The sequence below is a fragment of the Ailuropoda melanoleuca genome, chromosome 7 (genome assembly GCF_002007445.2).
Source record: "Ailuropoda melanoleuca isolate Jingjing chromosome 7, ASM200744v2, whole genome shotgun sequence".
Taxonomy (NCBI): Eukaryota; Metazoa; Chordata; class Mammalia; order Carnivora; family Ursidae; genus Ailuropoda; species Ailuropoda melanoleuca.
In genome coordinates, this window is record NC_048224.1 from 110,058,098 (window position 1) to 110,082,724 (window position 24,627).

The following is a 24,627-nucleotide window of genomic DNA, read 5'->3' on the forward strand; positions in this document are numbered from 1 at the left end:
AAGAAGCCGGATGGTTAGCAGTCCCAATTTGGCCAATACGGCCTATGTGGGCATTGGCCAGTTCCTGTACCTTTGTCCTTTGATTTCTTTACCCATAAAATGGAGGAAAATACTAACACTTGCTGCATAGGGACCACTGTGAGGATTAAATGAGTTATTACAGGTAAAGAACTTAGATGCCTGTCATATAGTAAATATTCACTTTATGTTAGCTATCTAATTATTAATTACTATCGGTGCTTTTTTATGGTAAAATCTTAGACTGCTCTTTGTTCTCTCGACTCCCATGCTTTGTGACAATCTACAGGAAAACCTTTTCTTTCATTTTTTTTATTTGTATGGTAAATACTACACTCTAATATATCTAGAGTTAGGTGGAATTAAAAGACACTTGGTGAATGATGATAGAGTAGGTAGGAGTGTGAACACTGGTGGGAACAGATATTTGGAGATGGATCTTACCACTTGCATGAAATGTGGGAGGAGGGAATGGCCCCAAGGTGCTAAGAGAAAGTACCACTGGGTTGCTGCTCTCTTTTGACTCTTAGATATGGTTTAATTGGTGGATTTTCTCATGGCAGTATTCTTTATTGTGGTACGAATACTCAGCGTGAGATCTACTCTCTTGACTAATTTTTCAGTGTACGATACAGTGTTGACTATAGGCACAATGTTGTACACCAGATCTCCAGAACTTATTTATCTTGCATAACTGACACTGTATACTTGTTGAACAGCAATACACCATTTTCAACTCCCCCAATCTGTGGCGACCACCATTACACTATCTGTTTCTATGAGTTTGACTATTTTAGAGACCTCATATAGCTGGAATCATGCAGTCTTTGTCCTTTTGTGACAAATCATGCTATTTCACTTAGTATAATGTCCTCCAGTTTCATCCGTGTTGTTGAACATGGCAGGATTTCCACTTCTGGGTATATATCCAAAAGAACTGAAATCGGGATCTCAAAGAGCTAAGTATACTCCCAAGTTCATTGCAGCATTATTCACAAGAGCCAAAATATGGAAGCAACCCCAATGTCTATTGATGGACTCATGGATAAAGAATATGTGGTATAATATGTACAATGGAATGTTATTCAGTCTCATAGTATTCTTAATTTTGTATGCTCACCTTAGTTTAAATCCTCAGTCTTTGATTCCCTATAGTTTCTTAATAAAGATGCAGGTCAAAAATGCTTTGTGATTAATAGTGTGGCTGAGTCTTTTGGGATTTATTTATTTTTATTTTTAATTTTTTTTCAATAAGGAGAAAACTTTGTTATTAAAAAAAATAACTCAATATTTAAGGATAGTTGCATTTTTTTTATCCTTTTTTTTTTATTATATTGTTAGTCACCATACAGTAAATCATTAGTTTTTGAGGTAGTGTTCCATGATTCATTGTTTGCTTATAACACCCAGTGTCCATGCAGTATGTGCCCTCCCTAATACCCATCAACTGGGCTAACCCATCCCCCCATGCCCCTCCCCTCTAAAACCCTCAGATTGTTTCCAGGAGTCCATAGTCTCTCATGGTTCATCTCCCCCTCTGATACCCCCACCCCTTATTTTTCCCTTCTTCTCCTAATGTCCTCCCTGCTATTCCTTGTGTTCCACAAATAAGTGAAACCATGTGATAATTGTCTTTCTCTGCTTGACTTATTTCACTTAGCATAATGAAAGGATTGAAAGGATGCATTTCTTAAATGAACTAAGCAATTTGATTTCATCCTTGGAAGAATAAGTGAGAAAGGAAAGTGAGGCATCTGTCTGTATAAGAGAAAGGGGGGGGGAACCATTCCAGGAGAGAGACTTTGGCATGTGTGGAGGAAGGAGAGGTACTAGAGTGGTTTCCTTTGCTTGGAGAGGATGTGTGACCCAGGGGATATTCCTACAGACTGTATCTATTCCACATACTATAATGGGAGAGGAAGGAACTCTAAATACTCTTGACCTTACATACAAAAACTTTTTAAATTGATATTGAGAGTAAACTAAGAACTCTAAGCCAATTAAATCTAAATCTTAAGGGATGGAAGGCTATAGATGTAGGAATATCTCATGATCACATAATATCCCTTGGATATTTGGATTGCCATGGCAACAGTTGTAAACACAGGCTTCATTTTAACCGATAATATTCAACAGTGTTCTTAGAAAGAAAAAGATGAAAGCAAAAAATGTTTCTGCATCCTAAATGTAAAGTAACTAAAACTGTCGAATAGCCCACTAATAATTTACTCTTGTTTTAATCTAGTGTATTATTAGGAATAAATATTTTTACTATTTCTTTAAAGATTTGCTTATAAGTAGATACATTGTCCTCCTAATTTTAGTGAAAGTTGTATTGAAGTATAGAAATAGGAAGAGCATTATTTTACCAAGAAGTTAGTAGTAAATCATCTTGTCTAAGGGTCTAAAGTCTTGTTTGAAAATGAATTCAATCATTAAACGATGAGAATTGCAGAATCAGGAAGGACCTATCTTAGATGCACTTTTGAACTTTTAAATATTCAGCCCCCACTCCCAAATATATTGGTCATGATTCTCTTGTTCCTCCTCTACTGCTAAGTAAAAAATTTGACAGTCTGGTGTTTGATCTTTTTCTTATAGTCTATTGAAACTGTAAGAAGAAATTTGGGGGTTCATCATTTGAAAGCTTATTTTTATGTTGGAAGATCGCTTTTCCGTAATGACTTCTATAACTTACTAATTATCAGTTACTTTGGTTGTAACTTCAAAGGCGTTTTTAATTTCATAAGACTTAAAAATTGAGGTAGGGTTTCAAGGAGATAAATATCCAAAGTTGTCAGCCTTCAAATCTGGAGTATGTTATCCCACAATTACTATCAAAGTAATATATGAGGACATCTATTTATATTAGTTTGGAATGCTTAGTCACGTCATACAGTTGACAAGTGTTCATTGTCTTATTTGCACTTACCAGAAAGGTCCTCTAGCCAGACCAGTAAGTCTCTATTTTGCCTTTCATGTCAATTTTAAATTTGCAGTGAGAATTGTTAATTTCAGAAGTGCTTTTAATGAATATTCCTTTGTAAGAGGCAAAAATCAGACCTTCAGAGCTGGAAGGTATGAAAGAGAATCTCCTTTGATGCACTTCCTCAGAGGAGAAAGTGGCTCCGAAGAAGTCAGGGGGCTTTCGCAAGGGGCCACCTGGTGAGGTAAGACAGGTGTTCTGGCGTCAGTCCCGCCTCCTGGTTTGGGTGTAGCTATTTCCACTGGGCCTCACTCCCTGCTTAACCAGAGCAGCAAATGACTTGGATAAGGGTAATATTTCATTTTATGTGGTGTTAACCTTATTTATTTCAATGACTGGCTGTTCATATTGACACTTAATCTACATTTTAATTTATTACTCTATTTTAGATTTAGTGAACTGAATAAAATAAGAGCTAGAGTGAAGTTTCAAAGGAAACTACCTGCTTGAATCAGCAGACCAGAATATGTTCAGGTCGTTTTACAATTTACCATGTAAAGAAGGAAGTTTACCAATGGCAATTTAATTTTTTGGTATATCCACCATACATTTTTCTTTATCCATGTTTTGTGCCTCTTTTCAATGAGTTCTGTTTTCGTGTTTTAAATCTGATGCCTTTATAACTCTTTTTACTCATGACGATTTTTACAGAAACTACTTTAGTATTGTAACTTTTGTGTAGGATTTCCTAATAAGGTGGCCTTGGATTCATGCTCATTTAATCTTTTACCACATTCAGATGATTATTCCAGCGTTATTTAATTCAGACTTCCTTAATTGGGATAAACAAATTAGAGATTAGGCAATAGGAAAATATGTCTAGGCTCTTTTTTTTTTTTTTTAAAGCCAATTACTCTTCTTTGCAGATGTAAAATAGGAAGGCATGCTATGAGGAAATTATGAATGCAACAAAAAGTAACTTGCTAGAATCTCCTGAATAGTGTTCCTTTAAAGCCAGAAGTGGTTGACTTTTCAGAAAATCACTTCTGTGCTTTGCTTCTTGAAACATTCTGTCCTGTGGACCCGATGCATGTTTTTATGCTTAGGTGTTTGCTTCTGGATCCCTTGGAGTGTTGGTGCTTATGGAGTGTTAAGTAATAAACTCAATGACTTTCCCTGTCCTTTATACCCTGAACCAAGGCCTCCTGAGAGCCAGCTTAGTGTGCTGTGACAGCGACAAATCAAGTGCATTTTTATGGTGCCCTCTTAAGCATGCCTAAGCACAGTGAAGCATGTGAGTTTCATTCAGCGCACACTTGAAAATCGTTGGCAGGAGTTCCAGGCTTTTCACTTAATTTTGAGTTTCTCTGTGCTTTTTGTTTTAGATTCTAGTTGGGTGAGTCTAGAGGAATTATGTTTCATTTTAACTTCCTTTTTTTCAAAGAAGTAGCTAAACTCGTTGAAGCTGTAGTTTCAGTTAAGATGTCATTTTCACTTTTGTGTATTAATAGGGCAGTGGCTCTCCATCGTTAGCATGCATCGGGATCACTTGGAGGGCTCAGTAAGCCACCTTACTAGACCCCAACCCCAGTTGCTGATTCTGTAGGTGTGGAATAGGACTTGAGATTTTTTTTTATTTCCAAGAAGTTCTAAGGTACTGTGGATATTGCTGGTCTGGAGACCATGGTTTGAGAACTTCTATTGTAGAGAATAAACCAATGAGAACTACTCCAAAGAGAAGGTATGTGAAATTGTTATCCTAAGAATATTTTTACTTAAGTTTATATACCTAACAAAACCCCTATTTTAAGACTAATGTTTATAACAAGAAAAAGATTAGTCCTCAGAGTTCCTTGGAGGTGGTGATGCAAGTACACAAGTATATTAACACTGGTAATGTAAGCGACTGGATGAATAATGGTTTGGCTTCATATTCATGTAGCTATTATCCATATACCCAATAGTTCATACCCATATAAGCAATTGGGTCTCTAGAGTGGTGGTGTTTTCAGGTAATGGCATTGTCCTGTGGGACTTTACTGGAAAGTGACATTAAAGAATTAAATATATGACAGATTTTGGGCATTTTAGGCTGAAGGAATGGTATATTTGTTTCTTCAGTGAGGATTAACAGGTCCTGTTGTGCTAGACTTTCTTGACTGAAGTCAGAATATAGGATGGGATTCAATAGGAAGTGGCTGAGAGATGGAAATGGGGCATGTAACTAAAGTTAAGTTCAAGATTAAAGCCCGAGGAACACTTTCTTTTAATGGGGATGAGAGGGAGTAAATGACATTGTCAAATGTCCCCTTAAAAATGATTCTGGGTACTTGGACAAATTTTTAGAGAGAAGCCGAAGTGTCTGTTTTGAATACTGAACCAGAGCTGAACAGTATTCTATCTCTGAATTCATGGCATTAACAGTCTAGGAAGAGACTGCAGGGGAGACATCCATGGTACATCACAGTGTAATGGAATGCTCTGAAAGCAGTCTGCGTTGGGTATACAGGGGGTCACATGGGAGAGGCCTCTAGGAGAATATAAGAAGTCTTTAGAGGCAGGTGAAATGTGAGCTTAATCTGAGAGAAATGTGAGCTTAATCTGAGCTTAATTTGAGTAGCTCAAAAGAAGAGGAGAACAGTCAGAAGACTTCTAGAAAGAGAAAACCTCTTGTCTCCCATATAGAGATGGGAGAGATCAGGAATGTTGAGAGAATTCTAAGGATGTTTCATGGAAACAAGGAATGTTGGGTTTGTGCTGGGCTCATCAAGAAATGAGGTGTCTAAATGTGGCCAGAGCATGAATGCAAATGCCACATTTGGATTTTACTCAAGGGAAATAAGCCCTAAAAAATAAGGATGTTAAGGAAGGACACATAGAGAGCATTCCATTTTAGGAAGGTTCTTGAGTCACCTCTGTGAAGGAGGAGAGGGAGGTGTGGGGAAAGACTGAGCAGAAAATAGGTTTGAGAAGCAAGAGATGAATACAAGAGATATTTAGGAGCTAGAATTGATAGGATTTGGCTGGTAGGAAAGTGAGTTTGAAGGAGAGGGAATTGTTTGTGTTAATTAGGGCTTAGCTTTCTGGCTCTGAAACTTAGCCCTTCACCAGGTTGGAAAACACAAAAGAATGAACAGGATTGGGGATTAGATGATACATGCATTGGAGAAGAACTTATTACATTTTACATTCTGAGGTGAGGTAATGCTAGTGGGAATGTAAAGGGCACATCCGAGAAAAGTTGTCTGGGAAGAACTAGTTGAGTTTGGTTTGGACTAAATATGTTGAGGGTAGGGAGGGGGAAGAAGAAAGAGCTCATTAGGTGCTTTAGTCTCAGAAATTTCAAAAAGGTATTTGCAAATAAAATGGGAAAATTGAAGTTGATTGCAATAAATGCCAAGTTGTCCGAAGGATATTGGATTGAATGTATATTGACCTTGAAAGTTAATTGAAAGGCAGGGTTATATTAACCTGAATTTGAAAACCAATTATGTTATTCCTTTGAAGCATGCCCATTCTTTCTCAGTGGTTTATATAGGATGATTGGTGATACTTTGATAATATTCTGAAATTTCAAGTGTTATGTGGAAGGCTAAATAGGAAATGGAAAGTCTGTCACAGGTGGTATATATAAATGGAAAAGTTTTAAATAATGCATGATGTTGGCTTTCTAATAAAAGACAGATAGCTTTACACAAATTGCAAGAAAGATAAACCATAAAATATTAAATTAAAAATATTTTTGGGGGGGCACTTCGGTGGCACAGTCAATTAAGTATCCGACTCTTGGTTTCAGCTCAGGTCAGAATCCCAGGGTCCTGGGATCGAGCCCTGCATTGGGCTCCATGCTCAGTGTGGTGTCTGCCTCTTTCTCCCTCTCCCTCTCCTGCTTATGCTGTTTCTCTCTGTAAAATAAATAAATAAATGAAATATTAAAAAAAAATTTTTTGGGGGGCGGGTAATCAATTCCTCAGACTTCATTTATGTCTTCTCCGGAGGTAGATTGGTTTTGGTTTTATTTGTCTTGGGAGGTTTGAAGGATATATTCATGAAGAAAGAGAAATTCTCCATTATCTCATTCCTTTTTCTAATGTCATCTGTACTACTTATATATTTATCATTTTGCTGTGGGACAGATGTCTTTGTGGGTTTTCATATGAATAGAGTGACAGTTCAGCTGTGAATGGAGTTTTGTTGACACAAACTATATGCAGGTAACGCTGTTGGCAGTGGGTGCTGTGGATGAAGGTTCAAATGGGCCATGAAGAGTAGGTGCCTTTTTTTTTTTTTTTTAAAGATTTTATTTATTTATTTGACAGAGAGAGAGACAGCCAGCGAGAGAGGGAACACAAGCAGGGGGAGTGGGAGAGGAAGAAGCAGGCTCATAACGGAGGAGCCTGATGTGGGGCTCGATCCCATAACGCCGGGATCACGCCCTGAGCTGAAGGCAGACGCTTAACCGCTGTGCCACCCAGGTGCCCCCCCCCCCTTTTTTTTAACCAAATGATACTCCTATTGCTTTGAGTTGGCTTTTAGGTGAGATAGATTTGGGCTTGAATTATAGCTCTATAGGAAAATTTCTAGAAAGTTATTTAATCTCATTAAGCTTTTGTCTCCTACTTGGGAAATGGGGATAGCACTGACTAAAGAGCTATACTGAAGGAAAATCTAAGCTGCCTATGAAATGCACAGAGCAATGCTGATACAGGGCTTGTGTTAGTGTCCTGTGGCCACTGTTCAGTGACTTAAAGCAACACAAATATATTCTCTTAGGTTCTGGGGGTCACATGTCTAAAATGAGTCTTCAGGGGCTAAAATCAAAGTGTCAGAAGGCCTGGTTCCTTCTTGAGGCTCTAGAGAGAGAATCCGTCCTTTGCCTCTTTGACTTTTAGAGGCAGCAGGTGCTCCTTGGCTGCTGGCTACGTCATTCCAATTTCTGCCTCTGTAGTCCCATCCCCTTCTCCTCTAGTAGTCAAGCCTTCCTCTTCCTCTCTCTCATCAGGACACTTGTGATTACATTTAGGGCCCAACTGAATAGTCCAGGATATCTCCTCATCTCAAAACCCTTAACTTAATCACTTGCAAAATCCTTTTTGCCATAGAAGGTAACTTTTGCAGATTCCAGAGATTAGGATATGAATAGTTTGAGAGAAGGAGATGTTTGTTATTCAGTCTATGATAACACTCAAATTGTCAATATTGGGAACAAAAATTAAAGAATTAGAGATGGAATATTTGTGTTTAAACTAGGAAAATCCAAAATAGTACACTATGAAATATCAATACACAATGCATTTTATATACAGATGTATTTTATAGAATGTACCTAACCATTTTGGATTGGGACCTCATATATTATTACGTATATATTACATAATGGGTTAAATAAGGTTTAATTGGAGGGCCATCTAAATTGGTCAGACTTTATAGGACATATCTTTATATGACTGTGATAGAGAAAATGAAGATCTGATGCATTATTTCTTCCCACTTTAAATGTGAAGGATAAGCAAGCTTGAATGCATTTTTCCAGGGTAATGAGAACTCTGAGCTCCTAGCTTATACTAAATTATTATTCTTTGAGGATTTGGTATGTATTTGCTGAGTGTCCATTACGATGCAGGCACTGAGTTAGGTCTTGCCCTTGGATCTAATAGTATGTTTTTCATGAACTTCTCAGGTGTGTAGTCATTGCTTGGCTGTTTGCTTTGCTCACACACTTGATATCTTTTTCTAAATTGCAGTCATTAAATATTCCTTTCCACTAATTTTCAGCCCATGGGAACCTTGAGTGTGCTTTATTTGATTAAGAGGAGTTAGTTAAATTCTTAGATCCTCAAGAACAGTGGTTCTTTCTCAACCACGGGTGATTTTGCCTCCCAGGGGACATTTGGCAATGTCTGGAGACATGTTTAATTGTCATGGCAAGTGTGAGTGGAGTGCTGCTGGTATCCAGTGGATAAGGCCAGGAATGCTGTTTAACACCCTACAATGCACAGTATGCCCCCACAGCGAGGAACTATCCAGTCCAAAATGTTAATGTTGCCAAGGTTGAGAAACCCTCCCTGCTCTAAATTTATATTGCCTCCTGAACCTTTGGATTAAATAAAATTGTGAAAAATTAAGATTTTTTTTCTATCTTGGAATTGCTCCGTAAACATTAGAAAAGAGAGGGTTATCTAGAACAGGCGAAATTTAGGACTAAAATGATAAAATTGGGCTAGGGATTTTTTTGAGGGGGAAGTGGTGCTTATTTTTCTCATAGTGGAAATGGAAATTACAAATTTTGAAACAAGTACTAGTTAGAGGCAAGTGAGAATAATTTACTTCTAAGCAACATGGAGACTTTTGAGTGTGTAAGATGAATAAGTAATATGTATTACTTTGACAGTATGGAATTGTACTATACGCACACATAGCACGTTTAGTATAAATTACAGCTGAGGAATTAGCAGTATGATAGCTTACTAATAATTTATATGCTCTTATGCTTTGCTGCCAGAAGTGTTCTAGTGTATCAGAAAGGAAATAAGTTTTTACATGCTAGGCACTTTAAATATATCTCAGTTGGGGCACCTGGATGGCTCAGGCAGTTGAGCATCCAACCCTTGATTTTGGCTCAGGTTATCATCTTAGGGTTGTGACATTGAGTCCCCTGAGTGGGGCTCCAAACTCATCAGGGATTCTGCTTCTCTCTCTCTCAAATAAATAAATCTTTATATACGTTTGTGTGTGTGTGTGTCTATATCTATCTATATATATCTACATATATCTATATATCTTAATTCTCACAAAACTAAAGGTAGGTATAGCTTTTTTTTTTATATATATGAGAACAGGTGCCTTCAGGAAACCAAAAGATTTTCCCATTTCATCTTATTTGTGCTTAATTTATAATCTTATTTATAGTTGATGAGTACTTGTCTTAAAGAAACTGTACTCATGAAGGCTTAACAGTGGTGCAGTACAGGAAATCTATGCTTGGCAATTGTTCTCTCGATCTGAGAATTATCGTGATATGTTTCATTTACTTAGAGGTCTTCTATCAGGGGCTCTGCAGTTTTCCATGTGTGGAATCCCATAAATAGGTTGTATGTTCAAGTTAGTGGAACACATAGCTAAATTTTGCTGAGAAGATGGTAATGGGGAGCTTCTGACCCTGTCTCTGGGAGACAGATTTACACAGGATATAGTTCTTGCCATAGATAGGTTTTGAGCCAACACTTTGAGATATTGAGAAACCTATTTCAGGATAATATAGAGACAATTATTTTTTTTAGAATTAAGAAAGAAAGAAATTATTTAAAAAATATATGATGGTGGAAAGTGTAACTGTGCTAGTACTAAAACATAGTCTTAGTCTACGGATTTTAGTTTATGGAAAGTATGGATCACATCAAGTCTTAATAGTTTGATGACTCTAGGAAAGTTTTAAGCTTTTGGAGTCCCAGTTTCCTACTTAGTAACCATTAGATGGTTCTGGGGATTAAAGGAGATAATGTATAATAATCAATGTAATGATTAATATAAAGTGCTTAATAAAGGCAATTATTTTAGTATACATTATATAATTAAGCATAAAGTGAGCTTAAAACAGAACACAATTGCAAAATACTTCATAATACCGGTGTCTTTTAAGATTTTAATAACAGTTGTGCCAAAAAATATGAAAACAATTTTCAAACTTTAAGTAAAATGGGTCTCTTGTTGTAGGACTTCTCAGAGCTTTAATTTGCTTCTGTGTATACTTGAGAAGAAAATACACAACACTTCGCAAAAATTTTCCGTCTTAAGTCCTACTAAAATTTTGCCGTCTTTTCATGTTTAATGGTACACAGTTTGAGAGACACTGACTTTGAAAGCACCTCACCTAGCACGTTCCAGTATCATGATACTAGAAGATTTATGCTTATAGTTGATTTTCATATTGACGTTGAGCATGGGTTTGAGCATCTAGAAGGAAAGCTGAGATATGTAGTTAAGTATTCTCTAAAATTGTATCTTTAGGACATCACTGGTTTTGACAAGATTTTTGTTGACAATGCCTATTTTTCCCTCCTTTAAGGAGACGCAACCAATAATTTAGTCACTGTGTGTATGTGTGTAAGATATTATACGGGTTGAAAATAGCCCAATAGCAATTCCTCAGCTCTTCTCTCAACAGCATTTTTTGACCCTTTTGTCTCCTCTGCCTTCTTGACCCTTACCCCTGGCCTGCCACTCTCCCCATCACACGGGATGGGCCTCTGTCTGCTTTGCTGGGTTTTCCTCTACTTCTTAACCCTTACATGTTAGGTTTTCTAGAACTCAGTCCCTAGACCTCTTCCCATCTACCCTTATTTTCTAGGTGATATTATTTTAGCATTAGGACCTTACGTTTCATCTCTATGCTGACCGTTCCCCAGATTATATCTCCAATCTGGATTCCTAGCTTGAACATCTGACTTCTGTGTCTAATTACCAATGATTTCCCATTACTACTTTGTCTGTTTAGTGTCTCAAACCTAATATGTCTGAAACCAAAACCCGCTATTTTCATTGCTGCTGCTACCTAGCATTGTTACCTACAGAAGTAAAACTACAGGTCAGTCTGTTACTGACACCCTCTCTAGCCTCTCCACAGTGTATTTGATATAGTCGATGTGTAATTCCATTAAGTACACAACATACATGATGGGTACTCAACCCTGCATTGAGAATTGCCAGTTTTGGGGTTGCAGTCTAACAGGGAATATACGTGTGTGAGGCTCCAGTGTGAAATCCATTCTATGTGATAGCAAACAGTCCCTAAAGTAGAGGAGAATTACAAAGAATCTGCGATTTTGAGAGTTAGACAGAAAGCCCAGCTTTCAGCTTCAGCGTCATTTTTGAAGCGATGTCAGTGTCTTCGGAAGCATGCGGTTTTCTTCCTTTCCCTTCACGTGAAACTTAGCTATTCTTAGTAGTGTGTGGGAGGCTGTGAAATTTAATAAATTATTTTTAACAAGAGGTACTTGATTGTCATGTTTGGAAGAAGCATTTTGCGTTGCTAGGGCAAAAACTGTTGAATTTCCAAGAGTTTTTTCTCACATAGGTAGGTTCAGAAATCACGAGTTTATCTCTTTGTGCTCACTAATTACCTCCAGATTTCAGGCTGTTTTCCCAAGAGTCGTTTTTACAGTTTCCACATTCAGGTAGAACTGCATTTTGCAACTATGGGAGATGAAAATCTGTGAGTCACATGTGTCCAACATTGCTGGAAGATTATCCAATGGAATGCAGTTTCATTTTTAGGGACAAAGGTGGGAGGAAAGGAAGAATTCCATTTTTTTTTTTTAAATGCAGCTTCCTTAGAGAGAAGGAAAGAATAAGCGCAGTATTCTCAGAATTCATCTTAAACTCGTTATTCACAGGTCTCTTCCTCCTGCTTGACGCAGTCATTAGAGAAAGGTGGTGCTATTTGCTCTATGTTAAATAATGCAGTGGATGAGCTTCCATTAATAGAAAAATAGAGCTTCTGTTAATAGAAGAAAGGAGCATTATTTGAACTATTCCTAAATTGCTTCTTTGATTCCTGCATTTGGATTCAAAACAAGCCATTTCTTCAGGTGGTAGTGTTAGAAGTTATTTGCTTGCTTGTTTCTGAAATTTTCACTTAGTACCCTTTAGGGTTGCTCAGAGTTCCCTCTTTGCTCCCATGTGGAGGCGACCATCTTGTTGCATATATACAAATGGTGCCACCGCTGTCATGAGAAGGACATCTGCTGTGAATTGTCTCTGCCGTCTCCCACCGCCACACATGTGCCTCCCCCCACTACCCCGTACATGTCTGACAGATTGAAAGCAGATGCTGTCCACACACTTCTACTTGTGACCACTTATGAAATCATGACTCAGGGCCTCATTTCTTGAAATATTTTTAAAGTTGTGAACAGGTGGCCAGACTTCATAAGCAACAATTGGAGGGCAGAGGTCACTTAGTGGCTTGGAGAGCGACCGAGTATCTTGTGAGTCCCGTTTCTCTAACATCAGCCCGGTTTCCAAAGAGGCCACATCCAGGTCAGCTGGTGCCACACAGGGCAGGGCCAGACAAACTCTAGAAGGCTTGGGCCCCTAGCAGGAATCCCCGTCTTACTCATTCTGGGAAGTTGCCTCAGGAAGTGGATGCCTGGGGACAAAAATCACCCAGTGAGTTGCAGTTGTTCTGAGGAACAAAGGTAGAAGCTTATTCTGGCCCAAGAAAGAGGACTAAAGGGCTGTAGGATTAGGGGCCAACAGAAGGATGAGTATGTGTGGCAGGAAAGAGATGGGTGGGGTAGGAAGCTATACTTGAGCCCCATATAGAATTCCACATTCCTTGTTAGCCAGAGAAGCTTGAGGGAGTGGCAGGTGGGACCACACTTCTTATCTTTCCTATTAGGATGCGGGGAAGTGTCCCCTGTGGTACCTGAGGCAAAAATAATGCCGCTCTCTAAGACATTCTAGCATGAATTTTTAATCATGCTTCCTTGATGATTCAGTAAGACAACTGTATTTTATCTTTACCAATTGGTGAAGGCTTGGAGAGGATGGGGGCTGGGACTTGGGGAGGAAAGATGATTTTGGAGCATGGACTATTCAGTTCTTTCAGGATTATGATACTGTGGCAGAGCATGAGGGGACTGGACCTTTCACTGTTGCAAATGAGGAAGTTGGTACCCTGGAGAAAAGATGTATCAAAATATGGGAGAGGAACATAGAAAGAGAAGTGGGTAGGTGTTTAAAACTATGACATTTTACCTGATTTGGTGGAAAATTCCCTCCGTCTCTTGGTCCTTCATCTGCTGGCCTGGCTCTGTGAGTGGCTTTAAGTAACTTCCGCATAAACACATTGCGTGCAGGCCTGTGGCTGACTGCAGAGAAACAACCACGAGTCAGGCACGCTGCAGCCTCTGCCGTCTACCAGAAGAGATGTGGGGAAGGCTGCGGTGGGCGGGTGCATGCATGTGGGCCGGGGTTAGCTCTTCGGATAAACAGAGGTGTTTGGAAATACTCTTGATGAAGCCCTAGAACACAACTAGCTGCCCAAGCTGTAATAAAGCTACAATCTCATTCTTTGTTCTCAAACTATGCAATCAGATATTAGGGAGATACATTTTGGCCATGTAGGCACTTTTTGTTTTGTTTCTGTGATTTTGAGCATTTGGAGAATTTGAGGGTTGGCCAAGGCAGTTTCTGTTGGAAAAAGGATGGATGAGGAGGGCTGGCTTGATGCCAATATGCATATTTGGCCAGTGATAGTAATACTACAGCAGTTCGCCTTGCCCTTTGTTTGACCTTATTCTAGAAATACTTTCTTGTTCAAAGCTCTCCATGGCAAGAGGGCCAAGAAAGCATAACATGAGAGTGTTTCGGATTGTGCTTCACAGAAATGTCGCTTCTGGGGAAAGATGTTATGTGTGGTGAAACTGGACAGTCCTCTGGCCTTTTCTCTTCCCCCCCACAGTTTGGTGAGATGGATAATTGGAGGATAGTTTTGAAATGTCTCCTTTACATGATCTGCTTTGGTTAAGTGCCTCTTAAATTTCTCATTTAAGCCCAGCAAAACTGGTATGTTGTTCCTAGGTGAGACTATGAGACTTTAATACAAGACCAAGTTCTCAGAGCTAGTAAAAGCGGAGCCAGAATTTGCACCCAGAGGTGGGACCCCAGAGCCTGCCCCCTTAGCCAGCCTGGCTCTTCATGGAAGAATCTTGCATGGGGATCTCTAGAAGAGAGCTAGAACATCTATGTGGATTTTATTTCCCTTTGCTTAAAGGTGGTCTTCTCGATTGATGTTTGTACTTGCATTTTAAAATCGCTTTAGATAAAGAAAGGAGGAATGAGACCTAGACCCTCCTGGTTTGAAGTGTACCAGAAGCTATTAGGATAAGGTAGTTACAGATGGATGTGTTCGCTGATGGGCTCACTTGAGAGTATGTGCCTCTTTCCTTCCTGACCTCTGATAGAAGGTTCAGAGGTCTGTGGTGGGCATACATTTTCTGGCCCTTTGTCAGGTGGTGAAGAAATTACCAGAGCTATTTCATTAATAGTGGAAGATTATATCTATGTTATACTTGTGATTTTTTGAATATTAAATGCAATATTCAAAAATTAGCGTATGAGAAGGCTGGCAACATATACAATGTAGTCATTTTTTGAAACTATTAATGTTTCATCTCTTTTCATACCTTTTTATGGTAAATTTGGGTTTCAAGGAAGGTTTAGATTTTTTGGCTTTTGTCTCTCAGAGCTCTGCCGGGAAGCTTTTCATTGCGGAGACTAGCACTTCATCTTTGTACTTAGCACTCTGAAGTTGGTCTTTTTGTTTTCGAATCTCTGCATTTTTTTGACTTATTGATGTACAATTGTAAAGAATTGCCTTTTGTTGCAATTTTAAAGAGAGTATTTTAAGAAAGAAGCCCCATTATGGGTATCAATACAATTTGAGTCAATTGGATATGTTTTAAGCAAGCTAGTGCAATTGAACTGTTCTTTGACATCATGAATATTTATTAGGAATCTCCTGAGTTTTTATCATTCTAGGCTTTCTCTTGCTAACTTACATTTCTGCAAGCTAAGTGAATGTATTCAGTCACTATTTGAGAGCATCTGTGTACCATGCACTGTGCTAGACATTGTTAATAAAATATTATGTGGTTATCAGGTGGTTGACCTGTCTCAGGACACCTGGGATATGGCAATAAATAAAACCGCAAAAATCCTTTTGGGTTCTGGTGGAGGAGAGTCATAATGAATACATGCAGTAGACGGTTAGAAGTACAAAAATAAAGCAGCGATAAGAGATAGGAAGTGTCAGACGGACTGGTTGCAATTTGAAATATTTGGGTCCAGCATGGCTTCACAGGAAGCATTTGTGTACAGCGTGGTGACTAAGTGGGCCCTACCCTCACATAGCTTCTAGTCTAGTGACAACTGCTTCTTGGTCTAGGCATTCTGCTAAGTACCTGAGGACATTTCCTCCTATTTCTACTGAACTGGGGAGCATTATCCCCAGTTTCAACAAAAGGAAACAGAAGTTCTTGAGAGTCAAATTGCTCCAATGAACACAGTTAGCAGGATCCAGATCTAACCTGAAGCCCGTGCTCTTAAACACGGCACTGCAGCACGTTAACTCTGAGCCAGCTTTGTACATTGGGCTCCCTTATTGTTGGTTCCGTTGTTTTGGGTGGTAACTTGGTTGACTCATGGAAAGTCTGTGTTAGCATGAGCTTCCCCTCAAGCCTGTTCTGTTTAAAAGGCTTTGGGGTTGTGCCTCGTGGCCACAGAAGGCAGAGAAGCCACATGTTACTGACTTCCATCCAGTGGTATGTGTTTGTTTGTTATGTGTCAGAGAGTGGCCTCTATTGACTCCAGCAAATCATTGACTACTTGAATTCCTGGCATTGCATTTCAGTGATAGGATATGAATTTGACTGGCTTACGTATCATTGTGTTCAAGAACACATTATAAATTCTCATACTTAGAAGGGAATGTAAAGTGCGTGGAAGGTTACAGTGCCAAGGTTACTGCTTTATTGTGTTTACAGAATAGACCATACCTTGTATTTATAGTGATTGCTTTATTGTAATAAAAAGTAAATGGTAAAGGAGGGTGCTGGAATAGAAACCCTTATGGAGGGATGTGGAAAGGAGGTCAAGGGGTTCAAGAGCGCTCGCTCTGTTGTTCTTTTGCCCTCAGTGTGCTTACGATAACATTCCACTCAAATCATCCCACTTTCAATGGGATGACGATTTTCACCATAGTCTGTCCTTTGCATTGAGTATTAATGGTTCTTTTGTGCTTTGGCTAATTTAATTTCTGAGGGGGGTATGTTGATCATTCTTCTAAAAAGAAGCTATCTATTTTACAACCCTTTGTGCTACTTTTTACGGTCGGTTTTTAGTGATCCCCCTCCATTAATTACTTCCAAAATTAAATGTTGGTTTTTACAAGGTGATTTTCTTTTACTTAGGAGATGAGCTATGATTTGAGCACTTAGGCTGTACAGTTTATTCTTTTAATTTACTTTTTTGAAGTATAATATATGTGTATAAAAGGATATACATTGTAAGTGTACAATTCGAAGACTTCAGAGACAGAACACACATGGGTAACCAGCTTCCAGATCAAAATAAAGAGAAATATCAGTGTCCCCCTCCTTTTTCTAATCCTTCCACCATCCTTCCCCACAAAGGTAACCACTCTTCTAACATCGTATCTTTCTTTTTGTACTTCCTGTGGATGAAAATGACGATCTGTACTGTTGCTTCTGGATGCTTTTGCTTTTCATTGCTAGACTGACTCGTATGGTCACGCAGTTGCAGATTGTTCATTCTTGTGGCCCTATAATATGTCATTGTGGGTATTCCATTATTCATCCATTCTGTTATTAAAGACGTGTGTGCAGCTCCCAGGTTATTCTATGATGAAAGGTACTTCCATCAACTTTCTCCTATATGACTTTTGGTGAATATATGTAAGCATTTCTGTTGGGTATACACCTCGGTTTGGAATTCCTGGGTTCTAGGATATGCATATACTCAGCTTTTATAATTATTTCCAAATGGATTAAGAGTTAAAGTAGTTGCACCATTTTACATTTCCGCAGTAGTGTGAGAACTTGGGGATTTTATTTTTGTCCTGCATTGGAGTAGGTGGGAGGTGCATGTTGGTCTAAGGTCCATTTCACTTCATGTTTGTTTTATGGAAAGGAATGGCCGTAGCCATCTCACGGATTCTTTGAAAGTTAAATGTTTGTGTGCTCGTTCTCTCCCCTTCTTCCTTTCTGTATCCAGGTCTTCTATGTTAGATATGTATTTTATATCTCTCCTATGTACACATGACATATATGTATATACATTTGATCTGATAATATACCACTTACAGACTTTTAGGCTAGAAAGCCACCTTAGAGGTCACCTAGTTCTGGCTTCTCCAGTCTCTGAATTAGCAATGATCCTGCTTCAGTGTGTCTAATGACAAGAAGCACATTAGTTTAGGGTGACCCCTTGTTAATTAACGGATGTTGCTTCTTCAACACTGTGGTGACATCTGCCTCCTTTTAACTTCTCCCATAAATATCATACCCTTTCACAGGTGAGGGAGAAAATTCATGATTCTTATGACAGAGTGAAATCTCTTCAGGCAGAGATTCATGGCCCTTTTTAAAACTGTAATTCTCAACATCTGCAGGACCTTGATCTCTGAGCATTTTGTTCTGAGGAAGGTGGTGAAAAACCCATGCACGATGGAAAAGAAAATTCCATGCAAAACTTCCCCCCGTCGCTCTTTAAAGTTTCTGCTTTTTCTTGATTTTTGTGCCATGAGGCACACTGACCTGCCCCACTTTTGAATGGGTTTAAGCACTGTTTAAAATGCAAATATAAAAAATGCAAATAGTGCATTTAAAAAAACCCTGCTGTACTGAAAAAAATGAGAAAAAGACAGCCTTGCTTTTTATAGAAATGGACCATTCTATTTCATGAAGTCAATGAATATGGAAAAATTCTGATGGATGATATGCAGTCCAAGGTTTTTGAATGTCCAGGTTGTATTAATATTCATAGAACGTTAGAATAAAAATGAGTTTTTTCTACTTAATAATTTAAGGCTCGTAGATATTAATAGGCATTTTTTTTTCTTTACAGGCAAGAAGAGACTGATAGGAGAGTGAAAAATGTAAGCTATATTTAAGGGAACATTATTAATGGTTTTTTACTTACGTGTTCAGTAATAAGGCAGTGGGATCTAAAAATATCTGATAGATACTGTGAATCCTTTTTCTAATGGAATTGTTGCCAGTAGCCAACCAGTCAGGAACTCAAAGTATGTTTAAATAAGGTTAAACCATGTATTCTCTGAATTCAGGGCGTAAGAGGGGAGGTGATGCCTGAGGAGTAGCTCCTTAGATGTGAATAAGGTGGGAAAGACAAATAAATGTACTTCAGGATCTTTAGAGGAGTATGTCAAACCACCAGATCAGACTTTAAGGAGAAACACTGAATGTTTAAGAACTCTGGGTAACTGCTCAATGCAGACTTATATGCCTAACATTCTGCATATTAGAAGTATTTCTAAAAGTGTGACAGCTTTATTTAAAAAAAAATACAAGAGCACCTTATTAAGGAAGCTGAAAATTACTGATTTTAATGGTTCAGTCTCTAAGTTTTTTGGAAAAATTGATTGCTTTGAAAGTTTAACTTGCTTTCTTCATAAATGTTTTCCTTTATATGTACCCACAGAGCATACAGATACCTGTTGGGCCCTGAGCTTTTGGTCTAAGAATGTGCTCAGAGACAGAAATCTAAGAATAATTAACATTTTTAATGACCTTCTCCTTCACATTAATTTAGAAGAAACTCTACTTTGCAACCTAGACAGATATGCTATCTTCTGTCTAGAGTGTTCACCTGCATTGGGACTTGCAGTTAGTTACTAAATAGACTGATCTTGTTGTTTTCGTGGATTTTTTCAAGGTTTTGATAACACTGTACTGGTTGGGGAGAAAAGCACAAAGTAACCCGTACTATAATGGACCCTATCTTAATTTGAAAGCATTTGAGAATCTTTTAGGACAAGCTCTGACTAAGGTAAGGAAGACACATCTGGGTGAGATGACTACTGTTTCTAATACTAGTACTTTCTCCTCCTTTTCCCCACCTCCCTGTATCCCTTTCCTTCCACTTCTCATCCTTCTTCCCCTCTTGTAGTGAATATGGCAGCTTCTGTTATCTTTGCCCCACTCTAGATTGTGCGGGTACAAAGGGTTGTTATTCATGTGCTGGCTTTATATGCCACCACCAAGGAGTGAGTGAGTCTAGGTATTTATTTCTTAGTTTTAGGCAATTCAATGACCTACTCATTTGCTTCATTTCTAAGGCACTTGATATAACTTAACTCTTCCTATATTTAGGAACTCAACCTGCAGTGGAGAGGTGCTTCAGAACTATTATGTGTGGGAGTTACTCAGTTTTTCTATTTTAATATCTTGTCACGGTTGTTATATTTCTAATGCCCATACTCCTGTTTCCCCATGATTCTGCCATATTGATTCTATTTCCTAGAGAGGGTAAATGCTATTACATGAAACATGGTAAGGGGTTTAAATTAGAGACTTTTGTTTTAGACACATTTCTAGTCCTTTATATCTTGGAGTCTGTGTTGCAGCTTTTGAATGCTTAAGGATTGTGTGAGGGGAGTCCAGTGCCAGGACTGACCATAGTTGTATCAAATTTTCATTTATAAGATCCAAATGGGAAAATTAACTTTTCTAGGGGGATGTTTATCCAGGGGAATTTGCAGTGATCAGAAGAAAATAGGTAGCTAAAATAATATGCCATCATCTAATTAATAGTAGTTGCTCCATGGATTTTTATGATGATTAAACGACACTGTACTGAGAAGGTATTTAACATTAGTCTCTGGCACATTGTAAGGATGTAATAAATGTTAGTTACCATGATTGGAAGATAGAAATTTTAGGTTAGGATGAAAATAAGCACCTTGGCTCACTTCTACTCTGATCTTCATACTTTTGTCTGAGCCCAGCCACATACATTGTAGAAAGATGAGATTATGGAGCTTAGAAGGTTAAGGTATTCCTTCTTGATTTTTATTATTTTTGAATTATAGAGAGTTGATGGTACTTCACTCAAATTTCTTGAAACAGTTAATTCAGGTTACAGAGTTATCCTGGAACAAGCATTGTTCTATGTGTTGGGAGAACACTCACAAAAAGCCCATCCTAGAGCCCCACTGCCTGATGGAGACAGATGAGCAGATAGGTCACTGCGGTGGGAGAGGATAAGGCTGTGACAGATGAATGTGCAGGTGGCTTGGGACATGAGCAGAGCCTTGCCTTACAGTTATGCCAGCTAAGAAAACTTCTAGTTAAAAATAATATGGGACTTTGTCTCCTCTATTAGTGCTCTCTTACAACCTTTGGTTCTTTTTATGGCAGTCTGACTCAAGTTGAATAATCCTAGTACAGCATTTGTGCTGGAGAATGCTTTATTCAAAGCTGTTTCCTGTCAAAACCAGAGTAGGTAAAACATTTTGATAGATAAAACTACAGCTCATCCCATTCCATTATTATGGAGTGGGGATGGCCATAAGAAGTGTGGAAATACGTATGATCACTGTTTTGCATCTGCTCTGTTAACAGTCATTGTGTTCAAGTGTTTCACACTGAAATAGATAATGCTTAATAGATTGCCCGATCCAAAGTGTCAATTAAAAAGCACACTTGATAAGCTGTTGTATCTGAGTCATCATATAAGCTGGAGGTGACTCATTTTAGGTGACTGGTCAGAGGGAAGTCCTCATAAAAACCAGGTACCAGGGCCAGACTCGGGTTGTTTTATCACTGAAGTGGCCCATCGTCAATAACTTGAACACTTTATGAGGTCAAAAATCATCTTACTCTGTGTCGAGGACTCTGAGCTTCAACAAGTACGTATCTAAGCAAACTGATGGGTCTAAAGGTTTACTTAACATTTTAAAAATCTTTTTATATTTTGAGAAGTATTTTGGAGGTATTAACACTAGTCCAGTTTCCCCATCTCCTTGGAAATGAGGTACAAGGGTGTAGGTGCTTACGTTTTCATGGCAGAATGTCAACTCTGACGCCGGGGTGTTTGGCATCTAACGTATATGAAATCTCACATAAATCCACTAGATCCTATGGGTGCTTCATATATTGGTCAGAGAGTTGAATCGAGAATCGGCAGATCCAGTCTCAGCCAAAAGTTGCCCAGGACCGCTGCCAGTTATGCATCGTACATGTTCTTGTTTCAACTTCATCCATATGTTGAAAATGTTCATAACTGAAAATTGAAAGAATTGTACAACAAGTACCCACATATGTGCCATCTGACTCAACTATTAAAATCTTCCCAGACTGTCTTTACATGTCTACCCATTCATCTGTTTTTACTTAATCATTTCAAGGTAAATTACAGACCTCTCACCTCTAAAAACTCAGCATGCATCTCTTAGGAGTGAAAATATTCCTCCGTATAGCTACAATGTCTGTTATACTGAAGGAAATTAATAAGTGTTCCCTACTATCTAATATCAAGTCCCTATTCAGAATTTCCCATCTGTCTCCCGACTTTCTTTCATGGCTCATTTTATCTGAATCCTGATTTAATCAAGATTCACATATTACATCTGGGTGTTAGGAATTCCTACATGCTTCACACTGTCTCTGTAGTTGGCTCATCTGCAGCTAGCATTTCTGATCTGGACACTAATGATAAAATCACCTTCACTGTAGGAAAAAGCCTCTAGATATTCTTTGATTATTATATATTGGGACTATGAATTTTATTGAAATTCTAATTTTAAAAAGTCCAGTTTTATTTTGATGTTAACATTTTCATAGAGAGATGTTATTCAAAATAATGCTTTATATATATAAATTTTAAAAATTTTACTTTTAAATAATCTCTGCACCCAACTTGGGGCTCGAACTCACAACCCCAAGATCAAGAGTCACATGCTCTGCCAACTGAGCCAGCCAGCCTCCCCCAAAATTATGCTTTTAAATTAAGTCCTATATAATTTATAAACCTGTGGCTAATCTCGTTTGTCATATGTCTATAAATCTCTTACATGAGCCAAACAAATACTTATTTAGATTCAAGGAAAGTAAATTTTGAATGCCCACAAGCAACTCTGCCTTCCTTGGCTCAGATCTAGGTTTTGTAATCAGTGAAAATGAGTGAATTCTGTGATGTATTTCTGCTGCCCTTACTCTTCTTTCTGTTTTTAAAGTTTTTTGGTAAGAAACTGTAAGTTACAGTGACTTTATTATAAACCCTTCAAATATTTCCTGGAGGTATGCTGACTATAATCTTATTAACTCACCTCCCTTTGGATATCAGAATTAAGGTTGGCTTTTTGCTTTGACTCCTTTCATGTTTATTGCCAGGTAATTATAAATAATCATTGATTTTAGCAATTGAATGTATTATTAGCTTTTCTTCTATTAAAATGTTCCCCTCTTATTTTTAAACAAACTATACTCTTTTATTAAATAATATTGAATACCTCCTTTTTTAAAAAATGCCTCTTTATTGTTACATAGGTGCCAAGTATTGTGGGAAAGCATTTACAGATTTATACTCCAATTTTTGCCAGATTTTCTTTTTACATTACACAGGGTAAATCTCATTGCCTCACCTGTCAAACATAGCATGGCTTGAGCTCTGCAAATAAGTGATGACTGATTACATGTTTGGAAGTTTATGGTAACTTCTTTAAAAACTTTTCCTTTAGGCTCTTGAAGACTCCAGCTGCCTGAAAAGGAGTGGCAGGGACAGTGGTTACGGTGATATCTGGTGTGCTGAACGTGGAGAATTTCCTACTTCTCCAGGCAACCGTAAGCGAGAAGATTCGTTCGAAAGCTTGGACTCTTTGGGGTCTAGGTCATTCACAAGCTGCTCCTCTGATATCACGTTGAGAGGCGGACGTGAGGGTGAGTTGCATTTTTGACTGTCAGTTTATTTTTTATTTGTCTGCATGTTAAGAGAAAGTTGGGAATGGTAGAGAGTAGAAAAATGGAACAAAAACCATTTGGGCAAAAATTTTACTAAGGTGTGGATTTTCATAGAGACTAGAATATTGGGGGTTTCTTTTTCTTTTTCTTTTTCTTTCTCTTTTCCTTTCTTTTTGTTTCTCATTCCTTTCTCACTGTATCACCACCAGAATGGTAATGGTTTCATTTTTTTTTTTTCCTTCCATGTTTAGAGGAGAGTGGGGAGACCATTAGCTGTGACCTGTTCAATCAGTGATAATCTATCCTAATTCTCTTCTCTCCAGATTCAGGTTTAGTAATCTGTGCTCTGAGGCCTATTCACGGATATATCTACACATAAAAAAAAAAAAAAGAAAGATTCTATAAAAGTCTGTTATAGTTCCTGGATAATTTTCTCCCCCAAAGTTAAAAAATTTTTCTTAAGGAAAAGCAAGAAAAATATTTATATAGTTCTTTCCCAAAAAATGATTGTTACCAAAAAAAAAAATCACTAAAAAAAAAAGATTGTTACCTATCATGATAGAATATTATGCTAAACTTTGATAAATTAAATAGCCATAATGGCATGATGTTAGAAAACCTCTTTTGCTTCTATTAGTCCAGAGCAAATCCAGGACTGAGTGAAGAAAGAACATGTAAATGAGAGTTACTCTGTTATGAGAGGACCCTTCTTTCAAAATCCTAATATTATGGTCAAATCAGTTATTTAAATGCATGTCTTCTTCCAATGGCTATTGGGTGGTGTAAGAAATTGTACCTCTAACAATTCAAATTTGGGTTGATTGAAATCACCGGTAAAATTTCTGTGCCTCTACCATCAGCATGAAAACATTGAGAGTTCCGGTCATGAATTTGTGCTAGATTATTGGGGATTTTACTTTGCTGGTTATATTGACAATTACATTTAAATTTTTACTTGTTTTTCCTAAGGTTCTTATTATAAAATATTTAAAACCTCAGCAAAGTTGAAAGAATTTTACAGGGAAGACCCATGTTCCAGCCATCTAGTCCTACCATGACATTGTACTGTGCTTGTTTTGTGACATATTTACCTCTTTCTCTATGTATTAATTATACATCTTGTTTTTCCAAGGTACCTCAGAGTACATTACACTTTTCCTAAATACTCAGCATATAATCATC

At 38.0% G+C, this 24,627-nt stretch overlaps 1 protein-coding gene across 13 annotated transcripts in view; it reads left to right on the plus strand.

Moving 5' to 3' along the window:
• The window catches only part of LMO7 (LIM domain 7), a 195,199-nt gene that overhangs the window by 117,926 nt on the left and 52,646 nt on the right, over positions 1 to 24,627 (plus strand). For all 13 annotated transcript variants that reach the window (XM_034665301.1, XM_034665302.1, XM_034665305.1 and 10 more), the window contains 3 exons: positions 18,593 to 18,623; positions 19,421 to 19,534; positions 23,226 to 23,424. In XM_034665301.1, the coding sequence (XP_034521192.1) occupies positions 18,593 to 18,623; positions 19,421 to 19,534; positions 23,226 to 23,424 (344 nt within the window). The remainder of the gene's footprint in view (positions 1 to 18,592; positions 18,624 to 19,420; positions 19,535 to 23,225; positions 23,425 to 24,627) is intronic.